The sequence below is a fragment of the Macadamia integrifolia genome, chromosome 14 (assembly GCF_013358625.1).
Source record: "Macadamia integrifolia cultivar HAES 741 chromosome 14, SCU_Mint_v3, whole genome shotgun sequence".
NCBI classification, from domain to species: domain Eukaryota; kingdom Viridiplantae; phylum Streptophyta; class Magnoliopsida; order Proteales; family Proteaceae; genus Macadamia; species Macadamia integrifolia.
The window spans coordinates 23,489,139-23,503,796 of record NC_056570.1 but is presented as its reverse complement, the minus strand read 5'-3'; the positions used below and the strand labels follow the sequence as shown (position 1 = coordinate 23,503,796).

Genomic DNA, 14,658 nt, shown 5'->3' with positions numbered 1-14,658 from the left:
TACTAAGGACTTGACTCAATTAATAACTTGACTCATAAGGAAACAAATATAACTCAAATCAAGACCAACAAGAAAGGAAACTAATGAAAATGGAAACTAACTAGTAATCCCGTACTCAATCTTAGAGCCCCCTTTTTAGACCCATAAAAGTGGTCTATTACACTCAAAACACATGGGATCAAAAGCCTAACATGTATGGAACCCAACCCTAGGCTTATTCCTAATAAAACAAGCCTATTTTGGTAATTAATCTGCATCAAGGTCTCTTTTAGCTTCTTCTAGCGCTATGCCAAAATGGGGAAAAGGAACTCTTGCCCAACTTTTAAGAGCAATTTTCAGCCGCTTTAACCTGTTCATAAGCACCAAAATTGAAGACCCTAAGCATCATTCCCCCCATGAAGAGGCAACCACATTCTCAAAATCCTCATGGTCCATCCAGAATTTATTAAATCGGAACAGGCAGTTATAGGGACGCTGACTGCTGTCAGATACCAACAGCAGAGGGGTGTGGTCAGACGCTACCCGAGCCAAGACCTGCTGGGAACAATCATGAAAGCACGCAATCCACTCATCATTGCAGAAGCTTCTATCCAACATGGCGCAGACATTCCCTCTGCAGCAGTTATTAGACCAAGTGAATTTAGAACCCAAGGACGGCACCTAAACCATAAAACAAGCATCGACCATGGAACCAAACTCCGCGGCTGACCCGAAACTAAAATTTCCAGGTCCACGTTTCTCATGGGATTGGAGTGTGGCATTAAAATCTCCTATAATTGCCCATGGGGTAGGAGATTGGGGGGAATCCGCTACCAAACTCAGCCATAGAGATCTCCTGTCCACTCTAAAGCTGCTCGCGTGCACCATAGACACTTCAACTCAGTGAAGGTCCCAAACTAATGTAAAAGTGACATGTTGCTCAAAATCAGAGACAACAATAGGGCAGCTTAAGTTTCTCTTCCACAAAATCCATAAATTTGGCATCTACCCGCACGGGTATTATGAATAAAATCAGAGTAAAAGCCTAATTTATTAAAAAATAAATTAGGAAAATAACTCACATCTATCATAGGTTCAGCAATGCAAAGAAGGTCTGGATCCTTCTTTGAGATTAAATCTCTCAAGGCACATCTTCCCACTGCCTTCTTCATCCCTCTGATGTTCCAGAAGATGATCTTCGTTAAATCATTTTTTGTTGCCAGCCTGATGGTCAGGGTTTGAAGTCTGCCCCGTCGCCATGGAATTTTTTCTTTTCTTCTAGCTTCACCCTATGCCCAGCAAATATCATTGTCCAGAGCGTCAACTTCTTGGTGCTGAATAATCACTCTTTGATCCACAATCTGTGAAGAGGATACAACAGAAATAGTGTTCTCTGTGCCCTCCCATCCATGGCCACGACCTCCTCTACCACCACGGGCCTGCCCGCAACCTCCGCGAGAACCACCATAAACAGCCTTAGTCTTCCGCGGTCGTAAGGTTCATCTGGAACCTCTGCCCAGCACCCTGCGTTCCCAAGGCATCACCCTCATCGCCAAGCTGAGTTTCTTCTTCACTGGATTCTTGAGATCCATCCGACCCATATTCCAAATTCACCGTGCCAGATCCATACCCACTTTCCCCAAGTGGGTTATTTACCATAAATAGATTCTGAGTATCCCTATTCTGAACGTTAGTAATGGGAAGTACAACTTCCAAATTACCTTGGTCCACGTAGGTCGGGGTTCTATTCAAAGAGTCAACCAGATCTGCCCTTCTATTTTGATTGGTTCTATTAGAAGAAGTTCCCACAAAAGAGGGAGGGACAGGATTTCCTTCCAAACGAGGACTTCCAGCGTTGCTGGGGTTGCCGAGTTTTTCCACCACCGTCTCCTCCAGCCTGCCATGGTCGTCGGCCAGCCGCCCTTCTTCCCTCATGGCTTCTTCTCTTCTATCATCTGCCTTCTTCACCCTGCACTCCATTGCTAAGTGACCCAACTTTTTGCAGAAATTGCAACGGCCGATGTCGTCTTCATAATTAATTCTCTGTGTGAACCAGAAAAGCGTCTCCTTCCCTGGCTGTCTCCTCTCTACTTGTATCTCCTCCACCCTGTTGCCCCCCAACTCCACCTCCACCAAGACACGAGGAAAATTCCCCATTGATCCAGCCAGTGTTCGTTTATCGATTGCAACAGGTCTACCTGAGGCTTTTGCCATAGAAAGCAAAATTTTTTCATGCCAAGAGGTCGCCTTGAACATGGCCACCTGTCATAACCAGCTGCTGTACAGTATTTTTCTGACTTGCTCTTTGCAAAATTTTCTCTTCAACTGTCTCTTTACAAATCAAACGGTACACAGTGACCCGTACAGCAAAAAAAAGCTTGTCAATGACAAGAAATTTTCTCTGAGAAACCCATGTGATCCAATCGCACAAATGCACACCATGCCTGCATTTGCAAATCAGACAGATCTGTGTAATTCTGTTTCCACCAATGTGATACCAAACCCTTTTAATACCTCCATGCTTTATGGAAAAAGAATGGCGCTGACCAATTTAAAAGAGTAAACCAGGAGGGGGGAGTTAATGCAGGCCCATTGCCATCCTTAACTCCCCACCCCCAACCAAAAAAAAAAAAAAGGGGGGTGGGGGGGCATATTGTTAAGCATGAAAATTATCCAAGATTTACTCCTCTCTGACAAAACCAGCATCGTAGACAAAGTACTTCTTCAAACTAAGGAAATCCAAGAAATATATAACCAAACCAATAAATTTATAAGATAAAGAATCTTTTACCTATTCTTAAATATATAATCGTCAAACTATAATAAATTCCCAATTTATGATGTTTCGTATAGGGGTGTCAAAAGAGTCGGTCTGATTGGTTTCGCCAGGACCGAAACCAACCAATAAGTCCTCGAAGCCAAGAACAATGCCGGTTAAAAACCAGTCAGTCCTCAAGTGATCTTCTAGCCAAAAAAAAAAAAAAACCTAACCTCCTTGCTCTGACCAAGCCGATGAGCTCTATCCATTGCCTGTAGATCCAAGGTTGGATTACAATCACTTTCATAGAATATGACAGTATCAGCAGCTGTCAGGTTAATTCCGAGTCCACCAGCTCTGGTACTTAGCAAAAATACAAAAATGTCACTCCTGCAACAAGAGATTTTAGTTGCAGTTAATGCCATCTATAAAGGTTCTTATTCCATCAATCTTTAATAGGGAAAGGAGAATAATCTGATTGTAATAAAACCATGGCACAATAACCAAATTATGTCAAAAGAAATGCCTACCATGTCACGTCGATCCATGATAGTTGAAGATCCATCAAGTCGAAGATACTTGTATTTCCTATAATTCATGTAGTCCTGCAAAAAAATAAATCAATCAAACCTAGAATCTATTCTAAAAAATCTGTTAGAATATAGGACATGTGTGCCAAAGGGGCACCATGGGGATTTCCCCTTCCCCCTCCACAGACCCTCTTTAGAGTGGGGGGCTGGATGGGGAAGGGTATTTGTAATTGAGATATGACCTGTACTCTGGTTTGGATTATGAATTCTGTTTGGGTTAGGACTTGTACTCCTGGTTGAATTAGGACTTGTTTTCCTGTTATGACTCTACTTTGCTTATTATAAATAAAGGGCTTGGGTGATCAATTAGATCACTCATGTATTCTCCCCATTTTGCTCTCAATAAGGAATTGTTTGTTTCCAGAGTCAAATCATTCGCAATGTTCTATGCGATCTGACACTCCCAAGGCATATTAAAGTAGCTCTTACAATGAGTTGCACTTTAAAAAAATCATGCTCAACCAATATTCAGTTCAGGAAATTAAAACTCATCAATCAAAAACCTATCATATCATCCTATTTAGCTTGCTTTTTACAACTAATCAGGTAACGTCACATTTCTAAAAACTTGAAAGAAATCAACTAATACGACACATTTATACATTATTTTTACAAATCATTGAACAAGTTTCCTATTTGTCATAAAGTTGAATGAAGCAAGTATGCCAGTTACTCCTGAGTCCTGGCAGGTTGCAAACTCAATATGTAGACATCCTCCATGGAATATTGTCCACTATGAAGTATTGATATCTTGGACTTCCACTATAAAGTACTGATGTCTTGGACCAAGTAGAGTTTGCCGGGACTGGGAGTCCCTTGATAGGGAGGAGACAGATCATTACAATGAAAATTAATGGTTCAAAATTTTTCTGAAGCCTATTTATAGAGGCACAAGCCAGTTATGAATCAATGAAGAATTTAACAAAAGGAAGTAGGTACGTAGTGGCTTAGATGAGTCGAGACCAACTAATATCATTTCTGCAGTACACTGAGTTATCAAAGAAACCAAATCAACCAACAAAGTGAATGGAAAGGCACTAGCAATACTGCTAGAATATTCAACATCTTAGTCATTTGGGCAAACAGGAGCACACGATGGTTTTCAGGTCGCAAGCGCTTCAATAAAATATCAAGTGTTTGAAGCTTCCCTGAGTCCTGAATAAGAATGAGCCAAAATCTTAATTTTGTATTTATATGACACAATATTCCATTAATCTTTAGATCAAGTGAAATAGAAAGGAACAGAATGATATACCGTAAGCATTTTTGCTGGGTCGAAGGGTTGCATGGGTGGAGATGATCCAAATATCTTGTATGTGAGCTGAAGAACGGGCTCACTGACAGATAACAAATAAGTATCAATAACAATAATCCACCTGTTGGATAACAAAATATCTCACCAAATAATAAGGTAGAATCACAAGAACAATAACAGTCTCACCTCAATACTGACAATGGAAAATGAAAAAAAAAAAAATTTCACCTTCCTTATCTTCACTAGACAAGGAGATCTCCGTCATGACGTCACAATACAATTCTTATACAAAACAAAGAAAAAAAAAAAAAACTTTCTTTTATGAAAATTTCTCGTGAAAATTGAAAGTCACCAAACTGACTTGGCTTTGGACAGAAAATAGGAAATGAAGAGAATTAGAGAGATGAGGTCTTTAATTGCCACCTTAATCTATCTTACATAATTATGATGAGAGAGAGAAAGAGAAAGAGAGTGTGTGTGTGTGAGAGAGAGAGAGACAGAGAGAAAGAGAGTCGGTTTTCTAAAACCGCTTCACGCAGTTTGTATTTCGCTGCCAAAGAACAAGGTCATGTGGGTCCCTTCCACGTGAGGAGGGGAACAAATTTGGCTACTGCCCAGGTTGCAGCTACTTGGCTGCAACCCCTTGTAGCAGGTTTGAAAATACCTTCCTAGGGTGGAATTTTCCATCCCTACCCCCTGAGAATCCATTCCCCTACCTATTCCCCTGGCTGCTGCTAGGTTTTGAAGCAACATGTTGCAGCTAAGTAGAAGCCAAGTTTTGATCGTGAGGAGGTACCCAACACTCCTCAAGATCATAATGGAGAAATACGTCATGAGATGAATCATATTTGAACACGTAAACTTGTAGAAGGAAGAAAGGCTGGTCATTGTAACAGTAATAGAAAAGAAAGATACATGATTAGAAGTGATATAGTTGCAAAGCATAGAGTGGGAGTAAATTTGAAAAGGCATTTACGCTATGAACACTTATCGTTCTCTAAAAAATTAAGGAAAAACCCATCAAGAAAATACTTAAATTTGGACAAAATCAGCACAACAAACCTCAATCTCAATTGGTCTCACACTCTCCCTATAGTAGACATTTCAACACACTGGAAAGAACAAAATAAACTATTCATCAAGATAATACTAAAGTTGGATATATCAAAACAAACAAAGGACAATCAAAATTTTTTATAGCAATGGAAGTACTATTACCTTAGAAACCCCTGCAATGACAGCCAATTGGGATTATCCAAAAGAAAGTTAGCATACGAGATTCCTCTTCTGAAGATGGAGTTCTCTATTTAGGTGCCACAAGTCAACTACTTCTATATTAATCTGATTATATGAGCCAACGTGAGTCATGCCAAGTCAGGGGTAGGATGCTTATGTCGGAGATATTTCCTTTTGTCCCCTTGTATCTTTTTTCACAATCTATGTTCTTCTTCCAAGAACCACAAAACAACTACCAGTTTTATGTCTTTCTAAGAGGTTTCTTCTTTATAGGGGCATCATAGCCATAAAATGCTTGCCTTCGAAAACACATCCTGCTTATACAAAAATCACAATCAACATTCAAAAGATTAGGTGAATTGGAAATGAATATTACAAAGACCCTCATATTCAATAAACAACCAAATTGAAAAAAAAATAATAATATAAAGAAAAATGAACAAAGTTGTGCAAGCTGAAGAAAAAGATTTGGGCTTTACCAGAGTATTCATGTCGCCAACCTTTTTGTGGTGATCAAATTCCGGTGGCTACTTTCGAGAAACATAAACCAAATATGTCAATTCATTTCCTTCAGTATCACGAACACAACTTTGTCCAAGAAATATCTGTTGCACAAGTCATATGTAGAGAAACAAAGGAACCAGTATGGATCCCAACTAATTTAGCATTTTCTTGTCCTTAAATGTAGTTTACTTTCAAGAAAAATCCTTCATAAGTAGACATTTTAACGATAACACATTTTGTATATAAATGCACTACAAGGACAAAAACATGTTTATCAAATATTATACATATTGGATCCCCCGTCCAAGCACAAAAAGCATGACAAAATGATACTAGGTTCGACAACATTCTCATGAAGAATACATTCTAGGTTAACTATGGTATTTTAACACATATCAACCAACTAGAAAGGCATACTCTTAACAACTCTCCTACTATTAATGGTACTCAGATCATGCTATTGTAAATAGAATAGCACCTTAGTTGGATGATCCAATATATTGATTCCTGGCCATGGTGTTTCATCTTGCATAGTCCAACCCTCTTTGGGAACCTTCTGTGCCATGAAAACTGACCCATTTATCTGAACCTTGAATTCTTCATATTCCCTCATTTTGCAACAATATCATGTACAACCAAAATTTGAGTCTTTATGTCACTACAAAAGAAAAGTGGTAGAATGTTAACATATAATTTTCTAAGCAGGTGAAAAGAGAACCCCTTGGAGCCAATTGTCATTACAACATGAGGCTGAAACAAAAGAACCTTTGTGGCTTCCTTCAACTTCACTTCTAAGTTCCAAACTAAGAAAGGGATCATGATGAATTAAGTTGACATTAGGAAAACCTCATTTAGTAAAATTAAAAAAAATAACTACCAATGCTAAATGTATATTTTAAAATAGAGAAATCATAATTACAAATGTTTTCAGAAAATATTTAGATTTTTTTTCTGAATTCTTTCTTTCATTCTTAATACATATACTTTGTTGACCTTAAGCAAAAAGAAAAAAAAAAATGTTTTCAAAAAAGAAACACCTCTAAAGAAATAAAGACCAGCCGTGTGATCTACAATGAGAACTTCAGCCATGCCATCCCTATCAAAAGCCCAAAAGTTTTTTTTTTTGGCTAAAGATTCATAATTTATCCCAAAAGGTTATATAGTTTAAACATTGGATTAAAAAAGAAGAAGAAGTAATTAACATAAGGCTGACCTTGAGAACTATTGTCTAATTTCGAGTGTAGTCTGAAATGAATCGCCTCAATCCCCTGTAGGTCAAATGAATCTTCGATCACAATTATTGCACGTCAATATCATTTAGGTCACCTACAGAAATTGTATGAAAATGCTCCACAAATGATGGTTGGAGAACAAGTAGCTCTTCTAATACTTGATGCATAGTTGGACGGGATTGTGGGTTACTACGTAAGCATGCAAATGCTATTCTCACAACAGAAATCACTTCCTTTGCAACCTTTTGATCTGATGGAAAGGTGAGGCATGGGTCTAACATATCCCTTAACAACATCTTTTGGCCAACTATTGACGTTAAAGATGAGATGAGCTCCCCTGGATGCCTTCCCATAATTGTTTCTAGTGCTAGTACTCCGAAACTATATACATCACACTTCTCAGTTACAACCATAGTATAGGCAAGCTCTACAAGGGAAGAAAGAAGAAGGCTTAGTGAAAGAGTATAAATAAGACATCAAATAAGTTTTAAAATAGAAAAAAAAAATATAACATATTTAAAATGATGGATATGGCAGAGAAATGTATGAACTCATAGGTGTCAATTTTAAGTTTTTACTCTCTGTCCATTCATCTCTTAATAATCCATACCGCCCCCTCTATGTCATCTCTATGATCATGAATATTTTAATGCTTGATTTATCCACCGGCAAACTCCTTGAGGTTAAACTTCACATATGAACAAGAGAACTGAGGGTGTACTCTCCACAAAAAATTTTTGTCCCATTCAATAGGAAACTTGGCTTAAAAATAGTAGTTGATATAAATAAATTTCTCTCTATAGTTTTGGAGGAAACTTGTGGCCATACTTCTTCATTACTAGTGAGTATTGTGGCTTTTGACATGAGCAACCCTATCTATACATGTTTTGTATAGGTAAAACATTGTTTATTTACTACTCACATTAGCAGATAAATTTTATCATTTCCAAATAGGAGTGGGGGGGGAACCTAATCCACTTGTCTTCAAACATTACATCCCCATTTGACATGCCATATGGTAGGAATATAGTCTTCTCGAATAACTCTCTAGATGGGGCCACCTAGAAATTCTGGTCCTTTTAGCCAGTGCTAAAAATTTTATGGATATATTGTCTACATCACCGTCTACTCCTATGATAACTTAACTTATATGTCTTTATAACCCATCAAATGTAAAGCATAGCAAAATGATATATCAATTTTGGCAAGCTTGGTGTAATGATAGAAAATAAAGAACAAAAATCAAATGCATGTTGGACCAATAATGTAGAGATTACCAACCCCCCACCCACCACCTCAAAAAAAAAAAAAAGAAGAAGTAAATCCGAGTGGTTGTTTTTCTGTCTGTAGATAAGGCTACATATGCCTTCTACCAGACTCACCAAATGTATTTTCATTTTTTTCACTTTATTTAAATAAATTTAAAATTAAGGGTGGCATAAAGTACATATGGTGCTCCAACGATATGTACTTTGTCTTGAATAATAAAATTCTATAGAGTTGTCCTCGACGCCTATTACTTTGGGCATTCAAAAAGAATTTTAGTTATTGTAACTTTTTTCTAATTCAATAGGAAAGCACAGTAGTGCTAGGGATACCTATTTTCTATATAATAATTTGAAAAAAGCAAACAATTTACCACAAGATAAAAGGTAACTTACAGAATGTAGTGGGCTTATTTTTCACTCCAAATGAGTAATTTCAGTATTCTATTTTCCCCCTCTCCGTAAAAATTCTGAAATTCCTATTGTTAAGTTACAAAAATGTTTTGCCCAGTTTATCTATGACCACCAAGAAATTCAAGGGGATATAAGCAATTTACAATATTCTTTAGTTTCTTTATTAAATGACTCAATTAAATAAAATATTTTAACCATACTAATTTATAAATGCATTAGCTTAAATAAAAAATAAAAAATCTGGTTTTTGTGAAGGAGATCTGGTTTTTGTATTTTGTTTACCCATGTGTGTCTCTCTGTACTCTATTTTTTCTTTTATTAATATATTCTTGCTGACCTTAAGCAAAAAAAAAAAAAAAAAAAAACTATAGGGTATTTACAGATGGAAAATTTAAGAATTTATTATGTAACATATAAATATCATAACAATAGGATTTGGGAACATTCATCCTACTATTTAAAACGATTTTTTTTTATCAAAGTTTCAATAACATATTTTTTTCCAAATTTATTCCGAAATATAATAATTCTACTCAATTTAGACGATGAGATACAAACATCTTTTATATATATATACATATATATATATATATATATATTTTATACTTCAATGGTCAATGGCCTAATCTAGCAAAAAAGTCATAGGTTTTAAATACTAAAGTGAATATAGAATCTTAAAAACCAATAATAACATAGTATTTGGTAGGGACAAATTTACATACCTGGAGCAATATACCCATGAGTTCCTTTAAGTGACATCCAATTAGATGAGTCTTGCTTTAATAGTCTTGCAATGCCAAAATCAGATACCCGAGCCTCAAGTTCCAAGTTCAGCAATATATTTTTGCTTGAAATATCCCGATGAATTATTGGTGGAATACAATCATTATGCAAGTAAGACAAAGCATTGGCCACACTTTTGATGACATTTACTCTTTTCAACCAATCCAACTCCATAGCCTCAACTTGATTGCTCAAGATACGTGCTAAGCTGCCTTTTTCCATATACTCATAAATAAGAAACATGCATCGTGGATGGGAGCAAAACCCATAAAGTTTGACAATGTTCCGATGCCTTATTTCTGTTAGTATACGTATCTCATTCCCAAAGCTTTCATCATTAACTATAATTGACTCACCTTCCAATGTATGGAACTTCTTCAAAGCTACAACATGGCCAGTAGGTAGCACTGCTTTGTAAACATTCCCAAAAGTTCCAGTTCCAATGCAATATTTGGAATCAAAATTCTCTGTTACTTGAATAATATCCTCGTAAGCAAACTGGCCATCGAAATTCCATATTGAAAATATATTGCCATGATTTCTTGTTGTTGCTTCTATATTTCCTTTTTTTGCTTTTTTTCGCAAGAGGAAGAAAACACCAATAATTGCAAGTGCTAGGAATACAATTCCTATCAAAGAAGCAATGATGGATATGACAACCTTATGTACATTTTTCTTCGATCCCTTGCTTTTACGAGATTGATTGCAGGGAAGTAGACCTTGAAGGTCACCACATAATCCTTTATTGTTTCTAAATGCTTGTGCTGAAGCATTTCTAAAAACCCTAGTGTTGGGAACAACACCCTCTAACTCATTGTAGGATAGATCAAGAGATACTAAGCTAACCATATTTTCAAGAGAAAAAGGTATTGAGCCTGTGATCATATTATGGGATAAGTTCAAAATTTCCAGCATCATCAACTTTGCAAGCTCAGGTGGTATCGATCCACTAATTGAGTTATGACTAAGGTCCAATTGAATTTGTAAGGATACTAGATCACCAATTTGAGATGGAATGCTTCCATTCAATGAATTCCAGCTCAAATTTAATGACAGCAATTTGGAGCATTGACCAAGCTGAACCGAGATTGATCCAATTAACCTGTTTGCCGAGAGGTCAAGAAGCTCCAAATTGATTAATTTACCAATTTCAACTGGTACGTGCCCTGAAATATGGTTGCCACTTAAATTCAAGTGTAACAAAGTGGATAAACTACCCAATTCCATTGGTATCTCACCAATAAGTTTGTTGAAAGAAAGGTCAAGTAGTCCAAGTCGTGTTAACTGACCAATTTCGTGTGGTATCTTTCCACTAATATTGTTTCCAGAAATCTTCAGAAATGTCAAGTTCTTACATTTTCCCCAATTTGGTGACAACTCTCCATATAGTCTGTTGTGACTCATATCAATGTAATAAAGATGTGGATATACACCAAAACTATCAGTTATATTTCCTACTAATAGGTTTTTTTCAAGTCTAACTCTCACTAAACTTGTGCAATTTCTGAAGTCAGGAATAGGACCCGTAAGACTATTGTTTTGAACCACTAATCTTTGAAGTGATCGTCCTTGGCATATTTGTTGCGGTAAGCTTCCAGATAAGACGTTGTCGAACAACTCAAATTCTACAATAGATGCTTGGCTACCCAAGTCTTGAGGTATTGCACCAGATAATTGATTCGAATTCAAATAGAGGAACTCTAGTCTAGTTAAATTAGCCAGAGAATGAGGGATAGGACCTCTGAGTTTGTTAAAAGATAGCTTCAAGTCAACTAGATTTTTCATTTCTCCGATTTCAGAAGGCACTGGACCAGATAATTGATTGTCATAGAGGTAGAGGTTCTCTAGTCTAGTTAAATTAGCCAGGGAATGAGGGATTGGACCAATGAGGTTGTTTGTATCTAGGTCCAACATAACCAAATTTTTTAGATTTCTCATTACGTAAGGTATTGGACCACTGAGTTCATTGCCACTGAGATCGAGGTAGGTGATCAGTTTGGAGAGGCTACCAATTTGATCTGGTATGGGTCCTGTGAGTCCATTGAGGCTGAGATTGAGACTGAAGAGATTGGGAAAGGAAGAGAAGGTGAAGTTGTGAAGCGTACCTTGCAGCTCCAGTCCTGGAAGGCTAATCTCAACCACTCTGGTTCGGGCTTTGTTACAAGTTATACCAAACCAGTTGCAGCAGGGGATTGGTGCTGAGGATGATGATGTAAGCTTCCAAGAACGGAGAGCAGGGACAGAGTAGTTTTGGAGAGTGGCTTTCCATTTGAGTAGAGCCTCTGTTTCACTTGATGACGACTGAGAGGAAGAGACCCCTAATCCACTACCAAACGCAGAGGAAGTACTGAGGAATAAGATGATAAGGCAAAGATAGAAAAACGACATTAATGGAGTCGGAGAAGAACGGGTGGATGAGTAGTAAGCCATGGGAGAAATCAAGTCCAGTGAATCAACCATACATACATACCATTATGTTGTCATCTTGATTGTTAATTTATAGAGAAGAACTGGTGATATCTTGTTTTTTGAAGACAATTCAGTCTCTATTGTCGCATTTACTTGTTGCAGACTTTTGAAGCCTTCATAAATTGTGTGGGACCTTTGGTTAACAGTCCATGTCGTTCATAAGGAATTTATGGATTTGGTCATGATCGTGATCCGTGGATTCGTATTTGAACGGCCAAGACTCAGGATCATTTTAAACCGATACTGATCCAATCAATCTGGACGTCCATTTCAATAATAAATAAATAAATAAAACAATATAACAATTCAATTTAGACATCCATCTCAATTAAAATTGAAAGACACGAAACGAAAAAGTAGCTGTTTGAAAAAAAAAAATTTAAAACCTTAAAAAATATTCAAACCCAAATAGTTTATAAATGGTCCTGATTTCATAATTGATTCAAGTCAAAATATATGGCGGAGGTCACTTTTTCTCTATGTTTTTATCAAGTTACTCCATTAAATTGACACCATCCAACAAAATTGATCCAACCATGTAATCATTAGTCAAGATATCAGCCTAGAGCTCCATAATTTCTAATATTAAATTAAACTTCTTACTCCTTCAAATTTCACGTTAAATTGCAACCTGGACTTCAAACCTATTTTGATTTCTCCATTTCAATTTAAAAAAAAAAAAAAAGGGCTTATTATGTTTAATTGCTAATTTTTGTATATGGTCGGATGTCTTATTTTCTCAAGTCCTATGGATTTTTTTTTTTTCCAAGTCTCTTCACCAACTCAGCTAAAGAGGCCAAAAGATACTCACATGGGTTTGTTTTCCACAAGGAGTGATGGCAATTTAGCAAGTTGGGTCTCCAGCCCAACGCCTTACGCCTTCTCCTCCACCCCAACCATCACCATCCCCTTCCCCACCTCCATTCCTGCACCCACTTCCAAGGGGCTTGACCCATTTTAAACCAATTACATAAAGACGTGTAAATGGGGTATAAGGAGACGAGGACAAAGCCAAGACTGAGGGTTCCGATTAGAATGAATATCAACTTGGATCAAAGATGAAGAATCACAATCACAATCGTAGTCCCCACATTGCTGTAAGATTTGTGGCAAGACGTTCCCAATAGGCAACGGGTCAAGCTGTTCTATTTGATTATTCTAAATTTTGAAGTATAAATTTTTTATAGATAAAAGGTTGATCTTTTACAGATTTTTTTTTTTTTTCCAAGGGCCTGCCTATTAGGGGCAATACAAGAGACCCGGGAAAGAATAAAAGAAGGACCTAGTGAGGGGCCAGGATGGAGACCCAAGAGGACCACACCTTTCTTGGAAAACTGGAAAGAATATATAGTGGGGGTAATTGAGGTGCCTTTTCTAGATGCACTAGGGGAACTTGATCCACAAAGGCAATGACCAAGTCCCTGAGCAATCTCCAACATGATTTTAAAACTTGGGATCAGTCTTGACTAATACTGATTCGGATAACTCAAGTGTCAAAATATAACCAAAATTGTTTATTGGAACCAGAATCGACCGATTATGATCGAATCAAACCTCACCGTATAAAAATGACCCAATTCTGGCTTTGTAGGTCATTTCCCGGATTCGCTTCAATTCAGAAACGCAAAACCGATGCAAGTCTCTAGCTTCAATTTCAATTCACTAATAAGTCTTCTAAAATACCCACCGCCATGATCTCCACTTAAATCGTAGATGTACAGATGCCCATCGAACTCAATTCACCCTAACCATCTAGGCAACCCACTAGTGGGTACAGAATAAAGAAGAAAACACACACACACACACACAATGCGTATAACAGTGTTCGATTCCACGGCCTCCTCCCTTGTGTGCCAGCTCCACAAGCCAAAGCTACCACCACTAGGCTATCCTAGTGTTCGTAAAGTTATAAATCAAATAACAAAAACTGATTAGAAACTGATAAAACCAAAATCGGGTAAAATTCGATTCTGATTTTAGCTATTAATAATGAAAATGAATTCCTTTGAGACTATTATTATGTTTTTGTCCCGACTGGAGCATAGCGTTTCCCCATGAGCCCACCCCCGAGTAGTCCGTAGGCCTCCTTGTAGTATTGTCCATTCCGTTTAGCTCAGCAAATCCCCAACATTTTGGACCATTGTGATTCAATATTCAATCTCTCTCTCTCTCC

At 37.3% G+C, this 14,658-nt stretch overlaps 2 protein-coding genes across 2 annotated transcripts; both read right to left on the bottom strand.

Annotated features, from left to right (window-relative positions):
- Positions 1–1,455: 1,455 nt before the first annotated feature.
- LOC122060742 (chromatin-remodeling ATPase INO80-like) lies at positions 1,456–6,935 on the bottom strand. The gene is made up of 7 exons (XM_042623844.1): positions 6,801–6,935; positions 6,350–6,423; positions 4,583–4,703; positions 4,375–4,482; positions 3,242–3,342; positions 2,971–3,127; positions 1,456–2,241 (listed from the first exon to the last, which is right to left on the bottom strand). The coding sequence occupies exons 1-7, from the start codon at positions 6,933–6,935 to the stop codon at positions 1,456–1,458; spliced, it is 1,482 nt and encodes a 493-aa protein (XP_042479778.1).
- Positions 2,843–12,421, bottom strand: LOC122061105 (MDIS1-interacting receptor like kinase 2-like; the record flags this gene model as incomplete). Its single annotated transcript, XM_042624290.1, is given in 7 exon segments — positions 2,843–3,127; positions 3,268–3,342; positions 4,583–4,664; positions 5,645–5,694; positions 5,801–6,132; positions 6,298–7,981; positions 9,956–12,421. Coding segments are annotated over 2 exon segments (2,828 nt in total), but the record flags the coding sequence as incomplete, so codon positions are not given.
- Positions 12,422–14,658: the final 2,237 nt, after the last annotated feature.

Coding starts and splice junctions, on each gene's coding strand:
- LOC122060742 (XM_042623844.1), bottom strand. CDS start 6,935: ATGAGGGAATATGAAGAATTCAAGGTTCAGATAAATGGGTCAGTTTTC. Junction 4,704..6,349: donor TTGGTTTATGTTTCTCGAAA/GTAGCCACCGGA, acceptor GTTATCCAACAG/GTGGATTATTGTTATTGATA. Junction 3,343..4,374: donor AGATGTTGAATATTCTAGCA/GTATTGCTAGTG, acceptor ATTTTTTTGCAG/GACTACATGAATTATAGGAA.